The sequence below is a fragment of the Harpegnathos saltator genome, unplaced genomic scaffold, assembly GCF_003227715.2.
Source record: "Harpegnathos saltator strain DR-91 unplaced genomic scaffold, Hsal_v8.6 scaffold295, whole genome shotgun sequence".
NCBI lineage: Eukaryota > Metazoa > Arthropoda > Insecta > Hymenoptera > Formicidae > Harpegnathos > Harpegnathos saltator.
In genome coordinates, this window is record NW_020230089.1 from 2252109 (window position 1) to 2276773 (window position 24665).

At 42.3% G+C, this 24665-nt stretch overlaps 3 protein-coding genes across 9 annotated transcripts in view; 2 read left to right on the forward strand and 1 right to left on the reverse strand.

Moving 5' to 3' along the window:
- The window catches only part of LOC105188825 (glycogen synthase kinase-3 beta), a 41139-nt gene extending 28528 nt beyond the window's left edge, over nucleotides 1-12611 (forward strand). For 2 of the 5 annotated variants that reach the window (XM_011150482.2, XM_011150480.3), the window contains exons 2-7: nucleotides 66-256; nucleotides 863-946; nucleotides 2364-2474; nucleotides 2690-2927; nucleotides 2998-3191; nucleotides 4824-10555. In XM_011150482.2, the coding sequence (XP_011148784.1) occupies nucleotides 66-256; nucleotides 863-946; nucleotides 2364-2474; nucleotides 2690-2927; nucleotides 2998-3191; nucleotides 4824-5288 (1283 nt within the window). In that variant the 3' untranslated portion in view covers nucleotides 5289-10555. Of the gene's footprint in view, nucleotides 1-44; nucleotides 257-862; nucleotides 947-2363; nucleotides 2475-2689; nucleotides 2928-2997; nucleotides 3192-4823; nucleotides 10556-12188 lie in introns of those variants that run through there. The other 3 variants (XM_025299856.1, XM_025299855.1, XM_025299857.1) reach the window with 3 other exon arrangements.
- A 1405-nt stretch (nucleotides 12612-14016) lies between these two features.
- On the reverse strand, nucleotides 14017-19893 carry LOC105188827 (leucine-rich repeat-containing protein 58). The gene is made up of 5 exons (XM_011150485.3): nucleotides 19294-19893; nucleotides 16847-17365; nucleotides 15342-15558; nucleotides 15005-15194; nucleotides 14017-14682 (listed from the first exon to the last, which is right to left on the reverse strand). The coding sequence occupies exons 2-5, from the start codon at nucleotides 17314-17316 to the stop codon at nucleotides 14516-14518; spliced, it is 1044 nt and encodes a 347-aa protein (XP_011148787.1). The 5' UTR covers nucleotides 17317-17365; nucleotides 19294-19893; the 3' UTR covers nucleotides 14017-14515.
- Nucleotides 19894-21328: 1435 nt separating this feature from the next.
- mldr (mitochondrial ribonuclease P catalytic subunit) lies at nucleotides 21329-24665 on the forward strand. 3 transcript variants are annotated; one of them, XM_011150486.3, is made up of 6 exons: nucleotides 21329-21510; nucleotides 21605-21643; nucleotides 22129-23032; nucleotides 23383-23626; nucleotides 23882-24012; nucleotides 24304-24665. In XM_011150486.3, the coding sequence occupies exons 3-6, from the start codon at nucleotides 22149-22151 to the stop codon at nucleotides 24650-24652; spliced, it is 1608 nt and encodes a 535-aa protein (XP_011148788.1). In that variant the 5' UTR covers nucleotides 21329-21510; nucleotides 21605-21643; nucleotides 22129-22148; the 3' UTR covers nucleotides 24653-24665. The 3 variants fall into 3 exon arrangements, with proteins under 3 accessions (XP_011148788.1, XP_025155662.1, XP_011148789.1); XM_025299877.1 differs by having other exon boundaries at nucleotides 21335-21532; nucleotides 24375-24638; XM_011150487.3 differs by having other exon boundaries at nucleotides 21336-21532.

A 24665-nucleotide genomic window follows, 5' to 3' on the forward strand; every position in this document is an offset into this window, starting at 1 on the left:
TCGCTGTACTGTAGCGTTTCGGTATTTTCCGATTGTTTCTATGGGTGGTGCGATGTACAATGCAGGCAAGGATGGCAGCAAGGTGACGACCGTCGTGGCAACCCCCGGCGCCGGACCGGACCGCCCCCAAGAGGTCGCCTACACAGATACTAAAGTAATCGGCAATGGCAGCTTCGGCGTAGTGTACCAAGCTAAACTCTGCGACTCAGGCGAGATGGTTGCCATCAAGAAGGTTCTTCAGGACAAACGATTTAAGGTGAGAGTCTCTTTGTCATCTTTGTCATCTTTCTTCCGTTCGACAGAGTCAGCCATCGATTCGCGATAAACAATACAAAGCAAAGGCACGAAACGATGGAATTTTCATTTCGGAATTTTTATTCTATAGAGAATCACTTTTCTTCTGTGCGATTTTTCAATCCAAGTATCCGGGTAATTCTTTCGATTCTTCCTCGTTATTTCAAATCGTCCGAACAATTTTTATGGATCCTTCGTATCTGAAAAATTGCATTTTATTATTTTTCTTTTTATTGCGCAACAACCGTTGGGACAATGTTAATAGTTTGATACAAAAGAGAAATTTGCCGTTCGTCCGTTTAATTCTGACTCGCAGGAAATTACCGAGTTGAATATTGAAAATAAAACCGGGAGAACTCGTCTGATGTTTGGAAAAAATATCGAGTCAATATCAATTATTCCATTCGTACCTCCGACAGTTTTATTTTCGATTTTGCAAAGTACGATAAATCTTTTGTATCAGTTCGATAGATCGCGTCGTATAACAAATGTGACTGTCCACGAGGATCGCCACATTATTTATCGAACGATCTCTCTAATCGTGGCCCTTGCACTTCTCTTTTTCCAGAACAGGGAATTACAAATCATGCGTCGACTCGAGCATTGCAACATCGTGAAACTCAAATATTTCTTTTACTCTAGTGGTGATAAGGTAACTATCTCGTTTCTAAGCCTCTCTCCTCCCTATGAGATACCTCTTTTCTCGATCCGATCGCGTCCGTCCATTGTGTATTCGAGCGTTCAGACCGCGAGAATCTCGCGAGGAAACGGGAACTCGATTTTAAGTATAACCGGTGCTGATGCGGTGGAGCTCACGCCGCTTCGCGCACGTTCGTATATCTATCGCGCAATTATCGCTATTGCAGTTATTCGTAATTACTTCGTTGTGTAACGAACTCCCGCGTGCGCCCGCGAGTGAAACACACCGCAGTTTGCCCACTTTGTCTTTCTTTTTAATGCATGCCACTGTTGTTGTGTTATTTTTTGTAGAACATCTTAAACGCGACTAATCCAGTTTTTCACGTGGACGTAAGTTGAACAAAAGCGCAAACCCACCAAGTAGCTTTGCGAGAAAAAAAGACAGAGAGAGAGAGAGAGAGAGAGAGAGAGAGAGAGAGAGAGAGAGAGAGAGAGAGAGAGAGAGAGCCCCCTTGAGAGAGAATTCTCTCTGGCCGCGAGTTTAGGCAAAGTTCGCTCGCTCATCCGTCCGCTTCCTCCACGCACACGCGCGCGCGCGCGCGTGCGTGAAAAAGGAAGAGATCACCGGCGCATATAAATAATCGCATCGTAATAATTATTCCCCGCCAACGACACCTCACGATCAACATATCGCCACATCCCGCGATCTCTCACCAAGTTCTCCGATTTAGTTAACGCTGCTTCTCGCTAGTTTCGTCTTTTATTGCCATTAGTTTTCTAGTCGGATAACATTCCCGAGCGTGTGCGTTAATTAAATGTTAATAACACCAGGCTACATACCTACGTATCGTTTTGTGTGCGTGTGTGCACGCGGCCAAGAAAGGCTGTAACGACGAAGCGACACGCTAAACGACGCGTTCCACGAGATGTCCCCAACTGTCGCACGGACCAACTTTAATCGGGAACTTTTCGACGACGAAGTTTAGATCGAGTTTTCCCCTCCACGAAAATCTCGAGAAACCGTCGCTTACAAAAATAGACTTTTGATCGCGAAATTAAGATTCTTGAAGATGGTTATTTTTCGTTTGCTTCGCAAGTAGATGTTAATTCTTCAACGGGTGTTTTGTGACTCGAGATGAATAACGTTGAAAATCTTGCAAAGTCGAGCTTGCAAGCTCTCTGTGTTAGATCGATTGGCGGGAATCATTGCCAAAATTTCGATTCGCGAGTCGCGGGACACCACGTATATGTACTTCTGACAATTGTACACGTAACGAACGCGTCGTGTCGATGTTTGGTTTTGGAGTAGTATGCCTTTGAGAGAGAGAGAGAGAGAGAAAGACGACATACTCTCGTAGACCTTAAAAAACTCCCGTTCTCCGACCTCTCGACGGAGAATCCCCGTTCTCACTTTCTTCCTTTTCTTTTAGAAGGACGAGGTTTATCTCAATCTAGTCCTGGAATACATACCCGAAACTGTGTACAAAGTCGCCCGACACTATAGCAAAAGCAAGCAGACGATACCAATCAGTTTCATCAAGGTGAGTCTCTCTTCGCGAGAAGTCTCTTCGAGGAATGCCGAAAGACAGGAATAGATAGATGATTTTATTATCGCTTTGGGACATTTCTTCTAAGGACATTATAGCTATGGTACAATATACTACGAATATATAAACGATGAAAGAGGGAAGGGAGGGGAAGATGTGCACATTCACAAAATTCTCTCCAAGTAAACGTTGTCCTTTTCTCTTTGCAGCTGTACATGTATCAACTGTTTCGTTCGCTGGCGTATATCCACTCGCTGGGTATTTGCCACAGGGACATCAAGCCGCAGAACTTGCTCCTGGACCCGGACACGGGTGTGCTGAAGCTGTGCGACTTCGGCTCGGCCAAACACCTGGTCAAGGGTGAACCCAACGTGTCTTACATCTGCAGTCGCTACTACCGCGCGCCTGAGCTCATCTTTGGTGCTATCGACTACACTACGAAGATCGGTAAGCCCCACAAAACACTTCTTTCCTCTCTGTCCGAAAGAAAATAACATTTCTCTCGTCCTCTCGACAGATGTATGGAGCGCAGGTTGCGTGCTGGCGGAATTGCTTCTTGGCCAGCCGATATTCCCTGGTGACAGTGGCGTAGACCAGCTCGTCGAGATTATCAAAGTCCTCGGTACGCCTACACGCGATCAGATACGTGAGATGAACCCCAACTATACCGAATTCAAATTTCCACAGATTAAGTCACATCCCTGGCAGAAGGTAATACACTTTTCTCTCTCTGCGAGTTTACTTCATTTCATTGTATTTCGTTCTGTATCATCGCTCGATCGTCTCTTACATACGTAAACACGCACACATCGTTCATCGATAACTCACGATACACATACACACATGTACATACTTCATCATTTTGTGTTCCTTTCGTCTCGTCTCACGTGTTTAGCAACTCTGTGACTAAGACCTCACGTTCGATAATCGAAGAGTTCTCTTCTCCCTGAAATTTTGAAAATATTCCAACAAACGCGCTCGACAAGTTCAACAAAGATCATCTTTGTTCTTGTTTCGAATACCGACTATTGGAAAAAGAAGATGTTCGATTGTTGTACGTTGAAAAGAAAGAAAAAGGAAGGTAGGCTCGGACCTGATGATAACATTGCATGCGGATGGAATTATTCAGCGCGCACTCACCGGGAGGAGGCGAGGGAAGTAGCTTTTTAACATTGGAAACTACCTCCCTCTCCTTCTCCCATTGTACCGCCCCGCCTGACTAGGGCCCAGAGGCGCCTCGATCGTCGGAGTGTCATTCATCAGTACATGTGTACTCGTGGTTTGCAGTATATGCTTCAGCGAATGAGTGCACCTATGTGTTCCACGGAGCACCAGAAGATCAGAGTAAGTGGTACCACTTGCAACGTGTTGCTCGATATTGGCTGGCACAAACGTTTCCTTCACTTTTCCGGCCGTTGTACTAACACCCAGAGTGTAACAACAATTGGATTTCGATGCCCGGACGATCTGTCTGGAGAATGAACTGATCGAGGAAAAGCGCGGATAAACAGATGATCTCTGATCGCTACGGTCACTTGTTGTGAAACCTGTCTTTCCCAGCCGTCTTTGGTCGGAACGTTTCCGTGTGCGTCCTACGAAGCTCTACGCGAACTTTGTGAGACGAGGTGTTCATCCCTTTCATGAAATGTGAGTTCCAGACGGCCGGGAGAGAAGGAAAGAGAGAAAATAATGTGACTCTCCTCATGAGACGCACGCAATGCCTGATTCACATCTACCTTTTGTATACTCTCAATAAACGAAAGCTGCTAACGTTACTAACGATTCTTGTTTCACGCGCGATCTGCTCTGGTGACTGAAAGTGATTGAAAGACAGAGAGAGAGAGAGAGAGAGAGAGAGAGAGAGAGAGAGAGAGAGAGAGAGAGAATGTGTGTATCACTTGCTCTGACATTCCGGTGATATTTTTCATTATCTTTTTTTACTTCTGCATTTGCCAACAATTTAGACTGACTGACGAGAGATCTCGATTAACACGGATTGTGTGGTGGCAGACCAGTTTCCTTTCGTGTCTATTCGCGCGAAGAGAATAGAGAGTGCTTTGTGTTATTGCTCGCCTTAAATATGATATACACATACTACGTTACACACACACACACACACACATTCACACTTGCATCGTTCTTGTCCTGTGTTTCATGCTGTTTTATATGTGAATCGGAAACAAATAAAGGAACTAATAGACGATTTGCAAGACACAATAGAAAAGAAGAACATAAAAAGATTGTTGAACAATTCAGACGATCGAACGAACAAACGAAGAAAGACAGGAGAAGGAAAAGGCAACATTGTCTGGACAGACTGAACGATGCGACTCGCATTTGCAGGTGTTCAGGGCGCGTACGCCGCCGGAAGCGATGGATCTGGTAGCACGACTGCTGGAATACACCCCGTCTTTGCGGATGACGCCGCTGCAGGCGTGCGCGCACTCGTTCTTCCACGAGCTGCGCGAACAGGGCACGCGGCTGCCGAGCGGCCGCGAGCTGCCGCCGCTCTTCAACTTCACCGAGCACGAGCTGCGGATCCAGCCGGTGCTCAACTCCATGCTGATACCGAAGTACATGCAGTCGTCCACGGATAATCCCGGCGGCGGCGGAGGTGGCGGCGGTGGCGGAGGCCAGTCGGAAGCCACAGGCGTCGCCGTCGGCGGCGCGGCGGGCGCCAGCGGTAACTCTAGCGATAGCTCTAGCGTCAATCCCAACAACACCACCACCACGACCACCACCACGAGCAACACTAACACCAACACCACCCATAACGCCGACAACCCCGGCCAATCGAACATGGCCTGAGCCACTACCAGTCGCTTCATCACTCTCTTTCTTTGATTTCTTTTCTTCCCCCACTCGATATCTCCCTCTCCCCCACCCGTCTTTATCCTTTTTCTTTTCTAACGTTATTATATCAGTTAGAGTGTAAGTAGTCGTTCAAGGTGGGTGACGCGGTGTTGACCGCCTGCCCTGCCCCTCCACAGGGGAGAACCTTCTGACGAGGATGTCCGCGCTTGTGCGAAAGAATGCGAGTTTCTCGATGCGATATTAATTAATTAATCGAGCAGAGCGTGGCCATACCGCTACTGCCCCGAAACAGCGTATAGATTTGTAAGATTCTTACAATTTTTCCCATGTAGAAAGAGAGAGAGAGAGAGAGAGAGAGAGAGAGAGAGAGAGAGAGAGAGAGAGAGAGCGAAGAGCGTATGTCGATTGCGATTGCAACGGGAAATGTCGCGGGTCGCAGCCCGCGTTCTCTCGGCAGGCTCGCGAATATCTCGGGGTATATGTACATAGGAAGAAATATCCAAATCGTTTTCACTTTTAGTAACATTTAATAAACCGCCAAACCGCGCGCGATTCTAGTTGAGGAAGAAGCAGGAGGAAAATGTGTAATCCGACGTTTAGTAACTTGTACGTTTTCTTAAGACACTGCGACCATCGTGCAAAGCTTCTGCAAAGTTCCGCCTTGTTGCCGCCGAGTCGATTTCAGTGTGTGTGTATATATGTATATATACACATACACACATATGTATGCATGTGTAGATGCCGGTTATATGCCCTTTTCGATCTCGACAATTGCTACCTTAGCTGAGAATCACAGCCGGAGAGAGAGAGAGAGAGAGAGAGAGAGAGAGAGAGAGAGAGATCTTCGTGTGTGTGTGTGTATGTATATATAACGTTCCAAGTGAAGTTTAGGTTAACGTTTTGACAGAAAAAGAGAAGGAGAAAGAAACGCCGGCTGCGAAAGATCAGCTCTCGACGATCGTAACAGAAAGATCATTTTGCGGTTAGCGCTCGTGATACTATTCGCTTGCGCGACAAGTTGTCGAGGCGAATTTGGTGTACTGTATATAGAGAAATCGGTCCCTCTGTAACTGCTAAAAGTGACACTAGTTAAAAAGTAATCTAAAAAGATATATAATCGAAGGTCGAGTCGCATTCGCAAGGTGCGCATAGAACGTTCCTTCTTGACAACAACGATGACTCGGTTTTCCTGAGTGACTGAATGGAAAGCTTCATCCGTACGCGTGATAATCCGACAACATGCCAATAACGTGACTTTTTGTGAAAACATTGCGAAATCGGCTTGACCATACCGAAGATGACCGAAGGAGACCGTCGGTCTCGCGCCGTTGGCTCGTCTCATTTTAGCGGCTTCGTAGATTCGAAACGCACATTAACGACGAAGACTCACTAGTAGTTGCGTTTAGCAGAGGAAGCTGTTCTACGACTGTCGTAAAATTCGTGAGTCTAACTGGCGTGTACTCTTAATCTTAGTTAAATCTAAGAGCACTTATTAGATTTACGGATTTTATACAATACTTGCAAACTTCCTTTATTAAACGCAGTCAACGCATTAAACGCGGCAACATGGAAAACAATGTGTCCGACACAGACAGGCTCATTGTCTCGTCTCGAAGATATTCTTCGTGCTGCGTTCAAATCTCCGAGCGAAGAGACACGCATTGTGTCCCTTTTGACGCAAAGAATGAAAAACTGACAAGTTATTGGGACGCATTAGAGCGTGAACGAGAAGACCGTCAGCAACAGAATCTGCCGCATCTCGTCGATGTCAACGACGCTTCGTGTTATCGCCACTTTTATTACATACTCTTTCGAGACGGTTTCGATTTTTCATGTACTCGACGTCGCGACGCGCTGCCACACATCGCTTGACCGGCAAATCGCTGAATCGTCGTTTTTGTCATGCGCCACTTCTCTCGCGCGACTTTTCGAACTTGGCTTTCCAAATTTTCGCCTCGTATGTGTCGCCTTTTTTTCCTTTCTTTTTTTTTTCCTTTTTCTTTTTCTTTTTATCCCTCATGACGAACCTCTTCTGACTGATTTAGCGGAGCGATTTACTTTTTAAGCCGACGACATGTCATAAATATACACACACACGTACCAGATTGTCTTGCGATCATAATGATGAATTTAACGACGGATATTCGGATCCTGCAATACCAAGCGGACTCGCTTTCACGAAAACATAAAACGAAGGTAAGACAAGAGAAAGTGTGCAAACTTGATGAGAAAGGAAGAGAAAGAAAAAGAGCGAACGCGAACGACATGTTGAAGAGGAAGATGAGGAAAGAGCGTGAGAAGGAAGCCCTCAAAATTAGAGTTTTATCAATGTTGAAAAGTATGAATTAAGTTGTTTTTTTTTTAACCATTAGCTTTTTCTCTCTTTATTTTTCCTTGTTTCTTTTTTCGTTAGTTCGTGATAATCGTATCTCGTTTAATTTTAATCAGAGTTATTATTCGTATTATCGATTCTATCCCTCTCATCCCCCAATCGGTTTTCCAGAAGAGATAATACGAGATAATACAGAACATTTTTTGGAATGTGCTTCCAGCCTCGAAGAGAAGCAAAACCGATACATTTAAGAGACACAGAAAAAAAGAAAGAGAACGAACTTGAAAGAGAGGAATCGTTGTAATCGAGCGACTTTCTCACAACTTTGACAGAATCTTTGCTAAAAGTTTAACCGATTAGTGCGGCGAATATCTCGCTGATGCGATTTGACTGCGATTTCTGAAAAAAAAATTCCCAAGATTCTTGCCGCTTAAGCAAGACCGACTGTAAACTTGCGTTTCTGCGAATCGTTCATTTCTTGGGCGACTCCGAGCAATTTTCAGACATACATGCTCACTGTAGTGATGTAGTCAGGAGCCTCTTCACCGTTGAGTCACGATCAACAATGAAGAGCAGAAGAAAGAAAGAAAGAACGATCGAGTCCGTCGGCAATGTCGAACGCGGTTAATAGTAACTTGGACTTGTAATAACGCAAATAAATCAATGTACAGATTTAAAAAACGGGAAAAGAAGAGAAAAATGTCGTTTGAGACGATCGCCGTGTCGACACTTTTTTTCTCAAGTCTCTGTCGAGCGCTGGCAACTGAACGAGCACTTGAGTCGAGAGGAGAAAAATATCATATTTATACGAACGAACGTGTCACGAAAAGAAGGTTAAGCATGTTCGGGCGGAATTTAGTTTGTCAGTCGATCATTTTAAGTGTTTTGGACTTTGTGACGTTACATGTACTTTCGAAAAAAAGAAAAGGAAAGGAAGCGATCATCCAGTCGTTTCGAGCAGCGCGTTCGTGCGAATTTTCGACGAAAGAACGAGGACAATCGCCTGAGGTCGTATCTTAGACCCATAACGAACGTTAAATACGCTTTTTCGATATCTTGAGCTGAAACAACGTCATTCGTAAAACAATAAGAAAAACTGATCTTGAAGTCAGAAAGGCGTATTTAATGTTCGTCATGCGAGCTAGAGGGAAACTGGATTTTCCATCTGTCCGGAAGTGCGAATCGAGGAGCGTCGGTCTCCGTTTCATACACTTCTTCGTGGGCGCGGTACTTGCTTCAGGGTCTCTCGTGTGACACATCGGGAGAAGCATCTGGAAAGTGCGGAGAAGCCGTGCTACACGAAGCGACCGAACCATCCCAAACGTGCGCATGTTTTATACACGAATATCGAACCGTATGAGATGAACGTAAATTGTTGATTATTTATCGTAATTATTATTATTATTAATAAATGAATTCATCGATTTAATTTACATTGATTCCTCTCTCTCTCTCTCTCTCTCTCTCTCCGATATTCTGCGCCTCTCTCATGTCCCGTCTCGCCGCGAGAAACAAGAGCACCTGCGAGAGAAACCGACGCGGGAGAAGAGCTAGTGTAAAATACTGAAAGTTCTACATAAAATATCAGGATCGATCGGAGGATTCGTTCGCGCTGTTGTTTCCCCTCTACGAGTGTTCGTCTCTCCTCGCTTCTCCTCCTCTACGATTGTCAAGAGCGCGCGACGAGCGGGCGAGGAGATAAATAAGAAGCGAAACCTGGTGTCGGAAGCGAACGAATTTTGCGATCGATCTATAATTAAAGTATATAAAAAATATTACGTATATGTATAAAATAAAGTAACGTTGATCTGCATGTGTGTACATGTGTGCGGATTAATTTTAACAATAATAATAATAACGACGTTGAGAGAGATAGAGAAGATTACAACGTTTACATTACTGTTGTAAAGAAACCGAAGCGGGAAGAGGGGCTCGCGCCCCTCTCGAGCGAACGAAGTGTCCCTTCCTCGTTCGCGACAGCATCTCATTCACAATCTCCCTTTTATCCTGTACTCCTCAGCCCCAACCGCGTCATCGTTCGCGCCCCATGCCCGTGGTGCGGCGGATGAAGTGTAACAATTGTGTAAAGAGAGAAAAAAAGGTTAATAAACTAATTTAATATGTACATATACGCGTGTGTATATGCGTGTTGGCGTGTGTATGTGTGCGTGCACGCACACGTGTCAAGTTGGTGCAAGTAGCTTGTCCTCTCGCTGAAGTTCCACTTCAAACTTCGTTTCGAATCGAGGAGCTTTCGAGAGGAGAACTGAAACGGAGAGAAAAAGAGAGGGAGAGAGAGATGGACGGAAAAAGAGTGCTGTGAAGGAGGATCGATGGAATTGAAAAAATAAAAAAATAATTCTCGTGAAAAATGGAGTTTTTCCACGGCACGGGATTGACGTCTCGCGAAAAGGACCTTGTTATTCGCTGTTTAATTGCTAAATTTAATGGTCGAATTGTCCAACTGTTGAATCCAACTGTAGTCCTCGCGAGCGAGATTTCGTCTTTTCGAGTCGGTCCGACGAACTTTTTGCATGAACCGATTACATTTTCGCTAATAATGCTTCGTTCGCGACGTTGTTTCCGTCGCGAGTCGCACGCTAATATCCGCATAAGGTAAGAAACGCTAAATCGTCACGGTGTATCGACGAGAAACACTCTGTCTCTCTCAGTCTCCGCTGTTCTCCCGAGAAGATCGTATCGTGTATGTAAGCCGATTGTGTTACGACACACGCGCATAACGTATGTGCGTGTGTGTATGTGTGATGTGTGTGTGTGTGTGTGTGTATGTGTGTGTGTGTGTACGCATTAATCAACAGATATTCTCGGTATCTCAAAGAGATCACGTGTAGCACTCTCGGTCGACTGCGGGACGAAGTCGCTGTTCAATTAGCAAATTCCCAATAAACACTAACCAATAGTAACATTACATCGATGTTGTAATTTCCCATTCGAACATGCGAGTATGATATATCAAGTTGGTACAAAAAGGTTCGTCGCGAAATGAAAAACGAGATTATCCAATTTCGAAGGGTCATTAATTTTTACGAATAAAAGTAACTTTCATTATGAGATTAATTGTACGAATGATTGCATTTTTATCTTAAAATATATGTTTGATTTTTCTCAAAAAAGAAAATTGTTGAATTATATAAATTATTATTCAAACGAATTTTATTATGAAAAAATAAACGCTATATATATATCGACTCGATACTTCCTGAGAAATTTAACGAAAATTTCCCTACTTTCCCCTTAATCTACCCAAATATCCTGCGAAAATTTAACAGGAAAATAACATCTCTTGCGCTAATCTGATAACACATGTATGTAACAGTTACATCGTTGAGTGGGGAGTTACAACAACGATGTAACGTTACTGTCAGTTGGTGTTTATTGGCTCGCCATCTCGCGATGATACCGCCGTGCGATTCTCTCGGCGGAGCCTCTTCGTGCGGGAGAGACGCTCACACGCCGCGCCGATTCGCCAGGACATCCTCTTCAGAAGCGCGCTCTCACGCTCGCGCCGAGATCTCGGGATCCGGCGACGATCGACGTTCTCGATCCGGATCCCCCGTTAGCAGTGCGTCGAGATTACCTCTCGAATCGAAGACACTCATTAAAGCAATGAGAGATGAAAAAAAAAACACAGAAAAATCGGCTGGCGGTTTTTCTCATGATCCCTCCCATCACCATTTTCTCATGATGACGCTTCCCTTCATGTGTACGAATTAAGGAACCGATCGCCGATTCTGCTGTACAGGGTGTCCCAGTATCACCGAACACTCGTCGTCGCCATCGACCTCTCGATTAAGCAGAGACAGAAATTCGCAAGATATATTAAGAATCAAGTTTGATTCATGAGATTTAAAAGTTCCTTTTTATTGAATCAAAACTATGTTAATTCAACCAGTTTTTTCTACTCCATACCGGATTATCTTTCCCTGTTCAAAGTCTACACAACCGAAACCTCCAAAAGTCTCTCTCTCCCTTAAACAGAAAACTGACCATTTAGTTAAAAAAATAACTTCAAAGTACCAAATATCACCTTCTTTATAAGCGGAAAATTCACCTCGAAGTCGACGAGAAGCATCACACACGTGCAGGCACCATCCACGAATTCTGGGACACCCTATGACAGAGCGGCCATTACGCTTCGTTATCACCTCGTGATATCCTCGATGACGCTGTCTGTGCACTCTAACCGATCTATCTGACCCGACGATACGCCGAAACGATTGCTCACGGATGTTCACCACGAGCGTACAATAGTTGTTGTATGCAAGCGCGTGCGACACCTCGTCGAGGTCTCATTGTACAATCATTACGACGGAGACGCGACGAGAATCTTCAGACGACTGGAGAATCTCGTCCGACGGATTCTCGTCGAAGGGAGCAGAGTCTAAAGGGGCGAATCGGTGAAGATCACGAGGCGATAATCGTCGTCGAGCAAAATTGAGCGTCGAACAGGCAAAACGACGGCTGCGTGAAATCGCACGCTCGATCTTCTCTCAGACCTACTGACCTCTTATTTTTTTCATGAGAAATATTTTTTTTCAAAGAGCGTAACGTATCACCCTCGCTCCCGCGTGAGACTCTCGTCGGGGAGATAATCGGCTAGCGATAGAGGCACAGACTGGCAAGAATTCGACGTAGACGAGAGCACGCCGCCACGACTTGGCCGAGTTTATACCGGACAATGTCGCGTTTTAGAGGAGGACAAGGACGCCAAGGAGGCGAAGGAGCAGGAGGCGCAGGAGCAGCAGGTGGTGGACGGCGAATAAGAGAGAACAACGTGTACCGGGTGAGACGACGTCTCATGTGATCGGGGCGACCACGACAACGACGAAAACGAGGACGATGACGGTGACAGCGACGATGACGACAACGACGACAACGACGACGACGACGACGACGATGACGATGACAGCAACGACGATCCCGAAGGCGAAACTTTTGGATAATAACGGCTATGAGCGATTAAACAATGACGATGCGTCCCCAGCCGTGCAGTGAGTCCTTAATGTTAAACTCCTGGATGTACGATATTAGGGAAAAAATTGTTTAATATACATAGCGAGCCACATACTTATACATACATACATACATACATATATACATATACACGTACACACACACACACACAAATACACAGGATACACAAATACAAAAAGAAAATACACGCGTAAGCGAAAAATATTATTTACTACGCAGTTATATATAAAAGATACAGAGATTAAAAAATGGAGAGAGAGAGAGAGAGAGAGAGAGAGAGAGAGAAAGAGATGGAAGAGAGAGAGAGATGACGGCAACGATAATGACGATAATGGTTAAAAAGAAAACAAACATGAAAAAGAAATAAGCAGATTAGTGCTAATTACTACCGTGCGAGAAACAACAAAAGAAACACACGCCTATAATAAACGCGCTAATTCAAGGGATGAAAGAGGCTGCGTGCGTGCGCGCGTGTAACTATGAAAAATGAAAGTACATTCGCGAAAGAATCGGTAAAGAGAGAGGGGGAGAGAGAGAGAGAGAGAGAGAGAGAGAGAGAGAGAGAGAGAGAGAGAGAGAGAGAGAGAGAGAGAGAGAGAGAGAGAGAGGGGGGCGAGAGCGAAGGAACGAAAGAGAGAGAAAAGAAGTTGAAGCATGTACATACATATATATGTATGTAATATATAGATAAAAACGTATATAATTATATATATGAATATGTATATGTATGTATAGGTAATTATACTGATTACACACACTGTACGCGGTAACAGAGGATAAAAAAATAGAGGAAAAAAAGAAAAAAAGTAGCAAGGCTCTTAATACGATTGCTATGTTTACAATTACGAGACGATTATTATGATTATAATGATTATTATTATTATTATATAATGATGTCCTATAAATATAAATAATTATAAATATACACACACACTACCTTACCTACCTACTTACCTCCCCTCCTACCTCTACCTACCTACCTATCTACCCAATCGCTTACCTACCTACCTACGGACCTTCTCGTTTCGCTCCTCCGCCGTTTAACTTTCTCTCGAATGTTTTTTTAGTTTTGCAAAATGCGCGCGCGTGCACGACGAACGCGTGCTCTTCGCGAGGGTATTAACCATGAAGACGATGATGACGACGACGACGATGATAACGACGTCGTCGTAGACGATAATGATGATGATGATATTAATGATGATAATGATGATGAAAATGACGACGACGCTGGTGAGATATCTTGTAGCATAATTCTGAATGTGTTTTAAGCGAGAATCGCGCGAGGCCGTTACTCCGCCTTAAAAGTGAAGAGCAACTTCATGGCGCGTAGGGTCCCCTATATGATAATATTATTATTATTATTATTATTATTATTATTATTATTATTATTATTATTATTATTACTGTACATTTTGTGGTTTATTTAACAATAAAATATTAACGATAATGTTAACCTCCGCCTTACGTCCCTCTTCTGCGCCAGGCAGAGCTTTCCTCCCGACAACAGGTGGTGACCTTTTATCTCTTCGAGATGCAAGCGGTTCTACGAATTATTGCACTATATCTGTACTTTGTCGCTTGTGGGGACAAAATGGTGGAAAAAAACGTTTTATCGCATGAAACGTTTTATTTGCTATATTTCGTCGAACTGTACTTGCGTCACTCGCGGTACCGCGCATCGTTTAACTCAAAATAGAAATTATAAAGATACGAGTGTGCATGTGCGCGTGCGTATGCTTGCGCATATATGTGCGTATCAACGTCCAGGTCGAGAAATCGCCGGTCCATCTGTGAGATCTCCGAGCGAGAAGTGAAGAGACGCTCGTCAGCCCGTCGAAGTCTTCGTCAGACCATCAGAACGTCGCACAGATGCGGGATGTTCTTCGGGCTTTCAACCGAGAAGAACCTTCCTGATCATGGCACCGGATACGAGCTCCTCGTCGCTGTCACGTGGCCCGATGCACTTGCTGCTGCACAGATACTGTAGCAGCGGCAGGCGATATTTGCCGCAGAAGTCGACGAATTTGACATGCTCCACGCGGTTGTTGAAGAAAACACCTGCACCGAGAAAACGGAGCGTTCTTTATTTAGCGCTCGTCGTTTATGGCATATCAGAGGATGACCGCTTGTCGAGGCAAAAATCGACAAACAAAGAGGTATCAAATGTACGATAAAATTATATGATGAAAATATATAATATATATAATATATGATAGAAGGTATGATAAATATATAATGTGTCGCAGAGATATGACGCAAAATATCATATAATGTATGATAAATATATGATACAGGGGAGTGATCAAATCGCAAAGCAAAAACAAGGTCGGACTTTGTCGCGAAGGGATCTCTCGGTGAGTGAGAAATTTCGAAAGGTGACCTTTGCACTTGGGATTGACGCAATGGTGGGCGCTGTCAAGGTATTCCAGCAGGTTACGCGGCACATCCTCGTCGTCATATCGGATATCGTTGGTCTTGATGACGCGCGCCGCCAACTCCAACAGAGACGGTGGGTCGTGCGTCATATCGGACACGAATCTCACCACCAGCGGGTTGTCTCGCAAAGATAACTGAAAGATAAAGCGCCCAAGTCATCGCCTTCACCGCAAGGTCTTCAATATCAACGCAAAATTCATTGATGTGCAACTCGATAACGCCAGATGCGATAACGATGGCGTTCAATTCATCTGCTCTTTTTCATTATTCTGTGGACCAACCTCTGTCAGGCATTTCAGCTTGATGATTTCGGTGGGTAATGTCCTTAGTCTATTCTTATGCAGCAACAGGGACTTGAGTCTCGTCAGATTGGCTATTGAGCTCGGCAGGCTCTCCAGCATATTGTCACACAGTACGAGGGCCTGCAGGGCTTTGAGCTGACCGAGAGTGGACGGTACCTCCAACAATCTGTTGCCTCCCATTGATAGCACCTGCAACCTTTCGACGAATCGAGACGTTATTTAAACAGCTGCTCGAAATCAACCGTGAAAATCCAATATGAATTGATTACACTTCAATGCAATTTTTTTTTCCCGACCAAATTGAAAACCCGATTTTCTTAGAAACAATCTCATGAGACAACAATGAATTGTTGCTTCCATATTTGTTGATTCTCCGTCAAAATATCTACAATCAATAATTTTTTAAAATATTTAAAATTAGTATTAGGTTGGTGCAAATATAATTGCGGTTTTTATCATTTTAAGTTTGGCGCCGATTTTTCTACTTACCGTTATCTTTTCCAGAACTCTATCTTTTTTATTCTTGTAGGAATAAATTAATTCCCTTGTTTCCCGTTGGGAGAAATGTGTGCAGGCCAATGGCCTTTATTTTAATTAATAAATATAATTTTTAATTGATATATATGCATCTTTATACTCGATACGTAAAGGTCGTAAATATTTTTGCACCAACCTAATATCTAACATTATTGTATAAATTATATTAAAAAAGGAGATTCTTCGAAATATCCTTCGATCATGTTTCAATCATGAGACGAATTGACATTATAAGAAAAATTACACCTCAATACGATCAATATTAAAGATTAATTTTTTAATTAGATTTAATTAACTTTTAACTGATTAAGAAATATTATATTTTTTCGTTGAGAAAAATTCTATTTTCATCTAGAATTTATAGAAGCAGTGTTAAATAATCTGCCTCTCGCGCTCACTGAAAAATCGATTTTTTAGGTTCAAGTTGTGCGCTGCGAACAGACGGAGGACCTTGATTCTCGTGTCGCCTTGATTTTAGAGAAGATACGTGAAAGCGCATGCACAGGGAACGTGATCGCACAGTTGGACATCCAGACGCGACGTGACGTAGTGAAGCTACGGATCAAGACCCGTGTAAATTTAGTCTATTTACTCACTTTCCGATCGACAAATCTAAAGGGCAACAAAGTCATCGCGAACAGATATTCCGACCTCCGTTATCGCCACGATATTTGAATTTATCAAAATTACACTGATTTTTTTTACACAGTTTCGTCGCGAATAAAACAGCTTCGACATTGATATTGTTATATTAATAACTTTCCTGTCTCCGAGTGTCGGACAGAATAATCGATCGTCGCAATTATTTTACTCGCAATTGAATTCTCCGAACTTGACAGCTGAAAATTCTCAGCTGTCGAAACTCAAACAACAATCATATCTCTTCTTGTCGACAATTCGGTCGAGTTACACATTAAATTTATTCACCTTAACACGTGCGATCTCACCTCTGCAACTTCCAGATGTTCTCGGTGATCTCGCCGATGAGATTGCCGCCGAGGTAGAGGTACTTGAGGTCCACCAAGTTAAGTACCTGGTCAGGAAACTCAGTGAGCCGATTGCCGCTGAGGTTCAGCTCGCGCACGGAAGTCAGGTTCTCGAAGGCTTTGACCAGGCCGTCGTTCGTCAGCTGGTTGTGCTTGGCGATCAGGCAGGTGAGCGGACAATCCGGCCAGAAGTCCGGCAGTCTGCTGAGGCCGCAGCCGGAGATGTCGAGAGTATTGAGGCCGGTAAACCTGATCACGCTGGAGGGTAAATTGCTCAGACGATTCTGCTTCAGCAACAGCGTGTCCACGTGTTCCGGGCTCTTAATGGCCATCAGTTGCTCGTCCAGCTCTTCGGCACTTAGCGATAGATACGACAGATCCAGCGTTTTGCTAAAATCCGAGTCGCTCGAGTCGGAAGTGTAATTGTCCATGTTTGGCGCTCGGAGTGAGATTTCTTCTTATTATTATTCTCTTGCGGTTCTGAAAGTTGCGTGTGCGAAAAATAACCAACTGCATTGAAAGAAACATCAACTGCATTCCTTTCATTAAATTGATGTATTCTTTGGATTCAAAAGCACTTGGATACACGACCAGGTCTTTTGTAACCATTCTGTAATTTTCTATTCTGTAACTTTTAAGGGCAGTGTCATTATCGTTGCCACATTGTCGTTGCGCAGGTGTAATATACACGGCAGAGACGCGCAACGATAACATCGTCGTTGTTAAAAGTTTCAGAATTCGCTTGCGTTCTCGCTTCGTCCTGCCGTGTACAGTGTGAAAACAAAAGATTAACGGTACACGGAAAGTCTGCTGCTTGTTTCAAAGTGACAAATTCTATAAAACAAGACGATAAGATAACTGTGAACTCTTTGTTACAAAGCGCGCGGGTGAAAAGAATGGAAAGAGACACGCGAGACACCTCTGTTGCGCCCGCTCAAGTGACAATTCTTTGTCTTCATAGCGTTATCATCGTTAAATCGATATCAACCGCTCATTCCGCCGAGGCTGATCCTCCAAGTTGCGTTTCGGCTGAGCACGTGTGCTTGTCCTAGGATTCAACATTTCGTGTGTGTGTGTGTGTGTGTGTGTGTGTGTGTGTGCGCGTCTCAATTATATTTGCGTCTCTATTTATTAATTATCCGTTGATCACATTTGTGGATCACGTGAATCGGAAGAACGTTGATTTATTAATCGTCTCGTCGCTGGCGATGCGCCTCTCGATGGCGAAACAAGATCACGCTCGATGGAGAAAAACGATGACTCTCTTGCAGAAACGCATTGTCATTGTCATCGTTTAAACACTCACGAGAGCGGAAAGAAGAGAGAAGAGGAAGCGTACGAGACGGGATAAATAGCAACTGTATATTTTTCGTCATGCATGTCATGCGAAAGGCGCATGACGATGTGTATATCTGCATCTCATGCACACACGCGCGGAGCGCATGCGTGTGGCGCGCTAAATCAATTGCAGCCTTATCAATTAAAATTGATAAGACTGCGAGATCTATGCAGTTGTTGACCAAACACGATCATTAGCGCGAGGAAATTTTTCTAGCGTCTCATCGATGGTGGCTTTGACCAGCATAATATTACCAGCCTGCTTCGGGATCGTTCGTTATCGCGAAACGATGCTTGTCGCTATTCGTTTATTCGTCATTTCAAAATTGCTCGATAATTGACCAGAATTTTCGCTTGCTTGCGAAAAACGGCGTCAAGCGTAGTTTCCCTGAACGCCGTGTTGTTCTTCTTATAAACATTTTACGTTTAGATAATTTCGGCTAAATTTGATGTTATTCGCTTTCAGAAGAAGATCAGCAATAATCACGAAAATACAACGTAATTTATATGAAAAATATGTTGCGGCACTTGGCGAAACGAATCCTGCCTACTTGCAAATATAGTTATAAATTAATTGTTCTAACACGGATATTATATATAGAGCGGCATGTTTTATGATAACGATATACATTGGTAACGATACATATGATAATAATATTAATATTTATGCATAGGAAAGATATCTCAGTTCGTGTAGCCGAATAAGAACTCACGTTTCAGAAGCGACAGTTTTTACCATCGCGACAGAAAATATTGGGTTGAACATTAAGCTTGTGCAGCTTAAAAAGATTTAGTTGAATTAAATACGCAACAATTGGATATCGATATTGCGAGAGGAACTGTCGAAAGAACGATTTCAAGATTGATATTTTGAAGTAACAGTCCCAACGCATCAGCGGCAACTTGCTCCAGATGCAGTCGAGCAGTCGCTTCGAGATATCGCAGTTGTTACATCTTATTATCGAGCAGTCTTATTTTTACCGCATTATCGTCGGCCGGCGCGCGGTCGTTTTAATGTTTAGCGCGCCGTGATTATGCGCGTTCGCCGAGCGAAACTGCCGCACACTTACGTCCTGATGATTCTGCAAAAGCTGCAGCACTCTTTCTCTCGGACGGCCTCTTTCCCGCGGCGTCTCCGCGACTTGTCGGTTACTCCGGCGGGCAGCAATCGAACGAATGGGTTTAGCGCCGCGGAGGTTCACGAGACTGCCGATTCTTCTCACTCGCCGATCTCCTTACTCGTCGATGGTGAACGATGATGATGACGACACTTTAAGGCCGGCGTTCACGGCAACGCACGTACGAACCGCGACCGCGAGTGAGCTTTATCAACGCGGCTCCACCGCCCATTATCATCTGGCGAGCCGTCCCACTCCTTCTCGACGCGTCGCTCGGAGTAGGGTCCTCACTCCTCAGGACGAATCGCGAAACGCGGCTCGCTCTCTCATATGCCTGTTTTATCCTGAGCGCAAGAAATCACGACGTGGCCACCGACGACATACTGGGGAGTTTTTCCAATACCGTCACTCCAGATACGGTAAACGTAAATCATTAATGCTATTGATCGCTTGGTACATCGCGACGTTATTTCGCGAGCGAATAACGTCCCCGATTTACGTTTACCGTACCTGAGAGACGGTATTGCAAAACTCGCTACTGTAAACTGTACTGTTAACCTTACCAGGGATATAGCGTACCAGAAAAATCTCGTAGTGCATTAGCGCCATCTTAGGAATATCGTGGCTGGAATATGAAACGTACCTCGAGATAAGCATGGATGGTAATAGATATGGAATAATGCCGATTGAGGAGGGAATCCTGTCTGTAGGTCAGAAAAATAAGCTATTTTCACGAATTTTTTTTTTCGGAAACTAAGCAGACGATTGATCTCAAACTTGATGGAAATAATAATATATATTTTACTGATAAGAATGAATTTTTATAGCGTTATATAAATAATAATGTAGCAAATACACAAAAAATAACGTGACGTGTTTAGACGCGCGCCGTTTCACGGTTCTTATGAAATATCGATAAAATCTCGAAATACGGTGGACTGGGACAAAAACGCAAGTAAGATAAAAATGCTACTTAAAATATAGGCTCCGCTCTTGAAAATATAAAAAAAAATTAGGGGCTTTTAATAAAAATAAAAATTACAATAATAATAACGAGACGCTATACAGCATCTCCTGAAACCAGAGAGAAAACCTTTTTTTTATATAAAAAGTCGATCGATCGACTTCAGCATGTAGTTACATATTCGAGATATGTCTATCTACCGTGTGAACAAGCGAAATTAAAAAATATTAATTTTTTATATGCACCGCTGTCTCTATAGGTGTCTCGCTCACTGTAATAGCCATGTATCGCGCTTTTCTCTTTTATAACGCAATAAAAATTTATTCTTGTCAATAAAATATATATTATTATTTCTATCATTGAGATTAATCGTCTGCTTAATTTCCGAAAAAAAAAAATTCGTGAAAATAGCTTATTTTTCTGGCCTACAGACAAGATTCCCTCCTTAATCGGCATTTCTGCTAAGGAGAAAAGAGGATAGCGCGATACTTGGCTATTAGAGCGAGCGAGACACCTATAGCTGTCTCACTCATATTCCCTACATTCAAGCGTAGAGCGAGTGAGACAGCTATTGGGGACACCATGTCCCCAATAATCGTACCATGTCTGGTAATGCTTTCTCTCTCGATCGTGCGACGTGCGATAAGGATGCAACATCGGAACGTCTCCCACCACTTCTCCTTCTTCGCTTCTCTCGCGCTGTACAGTACGCCCATATGTGTATGCGTATATACCTGTCATCGCTTTCGATTGTTTTAAGGCGTATACGACATCGCCGAGGGACACCATAACTGCCTCTGAATGTACATCTTACTACCTAAAGCTATATACCGAACGAACGAATCATTCTAAAGCCAGCGGCACACGGTGCTTGTTTTCGTGCTGGATTGCTTGCTGGATGAAAATATTGCGTTGTGATTGGTACATTTCCGAAGATGGATGGAAATGCACCAATCAGAACGCAGTATTTTCATCCAGCAATCAATCCAGCACGAAATCAAGCACCGTGTGCCGCTGGCTTAACTTATTCACTAGTTCCGCAGTGCAGCTAAAAAAACAGACCAATTATTTGTGATTTGGAAGAAATTTTTCAAATTTCTTCAAGATTCTTTTCTTTTCGTTTTATGAGATTTTTCCAGTAACAACTGAAAAAGAAGTCGAAAGGAACAAAGTTTTAAGCGAAAAAAGATTGATTGTTTTCTCAGGTATGGGCGGTGCTCGACAGAGGTTAGAAAATACATTAACTTGTCAAGAGTTTTTAAAGAAGATAAACGAAAATGTTGAATATGATTCTTTCAGATATATTACATCGGTGTGCACAAGCTAGAGGAAACTAATGTAAGAGTCTTTTCCACAATTTTTTGAGACTAATTGGGATAACCTCTTTTCGTACAATAAAGTTAGGAACTCCATGATCTTGTATTTACTCTGAAAGTATTTTTCAGATCCGAGTTGAAATTTAATATTTTCTATGGCTATAAATTTAATACGTTTTTTAAAAAAGATATAAATTTATTTCAAAGAATATTAATACAACATATAAAATGTATTATTACATGGTTTGTGACAGATTTCAAATAATTTTAAAAATATATATAAATATGAAAAAAATTAATATATATAAATGATAGAAGTATATGAGTAATATTTATTCTCTCTATCCTTCATGACTTTGTATTCAATTCTATTTTTATTTCTAGATAACTTGCTGCTGTACATTGTGTAGAATTTACAATAATTCTAATAAAATTATATATACTTTAAAATAAAATATATTTTGATTGGTTGGCTATATTATAAAATAATTTTCAATCAAATTTTAGGTAAATAGATATATTACAAAATGGCAGTATATCACAGGCTGTATCGGTTACTAGGCTCTTGGAACTCTTGGAGTAGCAAGTATCAGAGAAGAGTATTACACCAAGAATCATATAATGAAAACTCAAATTCATTCACTACACGCAGCAGGAAAGTATTTTACTTGAAGGATATCATCAATACATATCCAAACCTTTACAATAAAATCACAAGAGAAGATCTGTCAAGCACAGACTGGCAGACCATACGTGAGAGCATTCTTCAGTATCCACCTGTGACAGCCATAACAATCGACAGCACTATCATGGATTTGTGCCTGCAGGAATTCCACGTAGACAAGGCAATGGAATACTTTCAATTCCTCAAAGAGCACAATTATCCACTGAATATAGCAATTATCGGCAAATATCTGCGACTTTTTGCCCTAAAGTCTGATCGACTGACAGATGCAGACAAGCAGGAGATTATAGCTACCTATAACGCTCTGTTAAAGAAGCATCCGTATCTAGATTCAATCACAGCCGAACAATGCATCATTGGTTTATGTCTGACAGACGAATGGGAGAAATCAGAGGAGATAATCAAAATACTCAAGTTCACCTCGATGCCAGGTACGACCGTGTATTCTGCAATAGCCAGTGCAGCCTTTTTACACGACAAGCCTGACGTTGGCTGGGACGCAATGCGGCGGATTCTCTTGCGTAAATTGACACCGCAGGAAATCGCGTACACCTCGTATCTGCGTTACTGCGAACGTAGTAAAGAACTCTTCGATAACAGGCTCGAGAAAATGTTCACCTTTTGGGCAGACAATGGCGAGAAAACGTACAATTACATATTGAACACATACGCTCAAGCCGCCAAAAATCACAGTTGGTCCGCAGCACCCACGTATATTTCTAAAGGGTAGGCTCTCTATATCGTCGATACATATATTCAGTGAGAAGAAAATTGCAATACTATTAGTTCGATAATTGAGACGTATCTAATAGGAAATACAGAAATTTCAGCAGGAAAATTTATCTTCTGAGAGTTATCAAAAAACTGATTCTTTTATTGAATACGAGTATGTCGCAAAATTTATTTTTGAGGAAAAAAGAAATATTGCAACTTTTTTCCAATCTCTAACTATAGAGTGATAGATACACGATTCGTATGATTTGTGTAGATATTTTCGCGACAACAAGCGATAACCATTGTAACTTGTGTAATTTCTGGTCGTATAAAAATAATGACTTTTGAATTTTTAATTCTAGAGGAAAATGCAGCAAATGTTCTATGCAGCTGTCTGACTTGTCGTTTAACCAGAATATTTTCCAAGATTTAGTGAATGCTTTTATGAAGAAGGTGATTGTAGGATCGAATATTTATTATAAGTCCCATCCGAAAGAGCTGGAAAAGTTCATAGAGTTCATCGCTAGAACGAAGCCTTACGATGTAGTGATCGATGGGCTTAATGTGACGTATGCAATGACGAAAGGCGTTGCGAAGCCAAATACGGTAATTCATGACAAAAATTTTTTTATTTTAGTAAAGTAATTTTGGCATCTTGTTACTTCCGATGTGATTTCATTATCCTTACATTCTTGTCATTCAGTTTATTTAGCATGAAGCTATCTGTTTCACTTTTTCCGTTGTTCACTATTTAAACTTTTTCATTATTTCAATTCAGTTGATTGATCATAAGCTAATTGGATTTATGATTTGTTTCTTACTATATATCTTCTTAATCGTTTTATATATTTTACGTTACAGTTAGTCGATGTGGTTAAGTATTTCGTTAAACGCAAACAAAAAGTGCTTGTGTTAACCCGAAAACATCAGAAAAAACTATCCGTTTTAGAATACATACAGAAATATGCGTTTGTTTTCTGGACTAATAATTTGTAAGTATATAGTTTCTGCAACAGAATTCCATGTACCTAGAGTATCATACATTATACGATATATAGAATAATAGTCGATAAAGGAAAGATTGCAATATTGTCTATTTTAGGGAATTTTTTTGTACATTCACATTCAATACAAGAATTTATTTTTTAGTGATTTTAAGCAAATTAATTTTTGTTTGTATTTTCCTTTCTATATATGTTTCTATCTATCTATATTTGCCTACCTATATTTTTTTTTTTTTTTTCTAACACACGCATATTGATTGTGCATGAAAAAAACTTTAGATCCTCCGATGATCCATATATATTGTATGCGACTCTGGCAAGCGGAGAAAAGGCAATATTTGTATCGTCAGATCTGATGCGTCAGCACAAGTATCTTTTGGGAGACAACCGCTTACAATGGGAGTTCAAGAAATGGCAATGCTCACATCAGTATTTTGTGAGATCGTCAGGAAACCAGTTTAAAATCATATCGCCATTCAACTTTATGCCACATGCTCAGAAGAACTCCAACAGCTGGCATATACCATATCTCAGTGACACTTCCACGAATGCAGAGACATATGAGTTCCCCGACAAGTGGTATTGTTTCCATAAAATGCATAACAAAAATAAAAAAGATCAATATTAAGATTATGCATTTA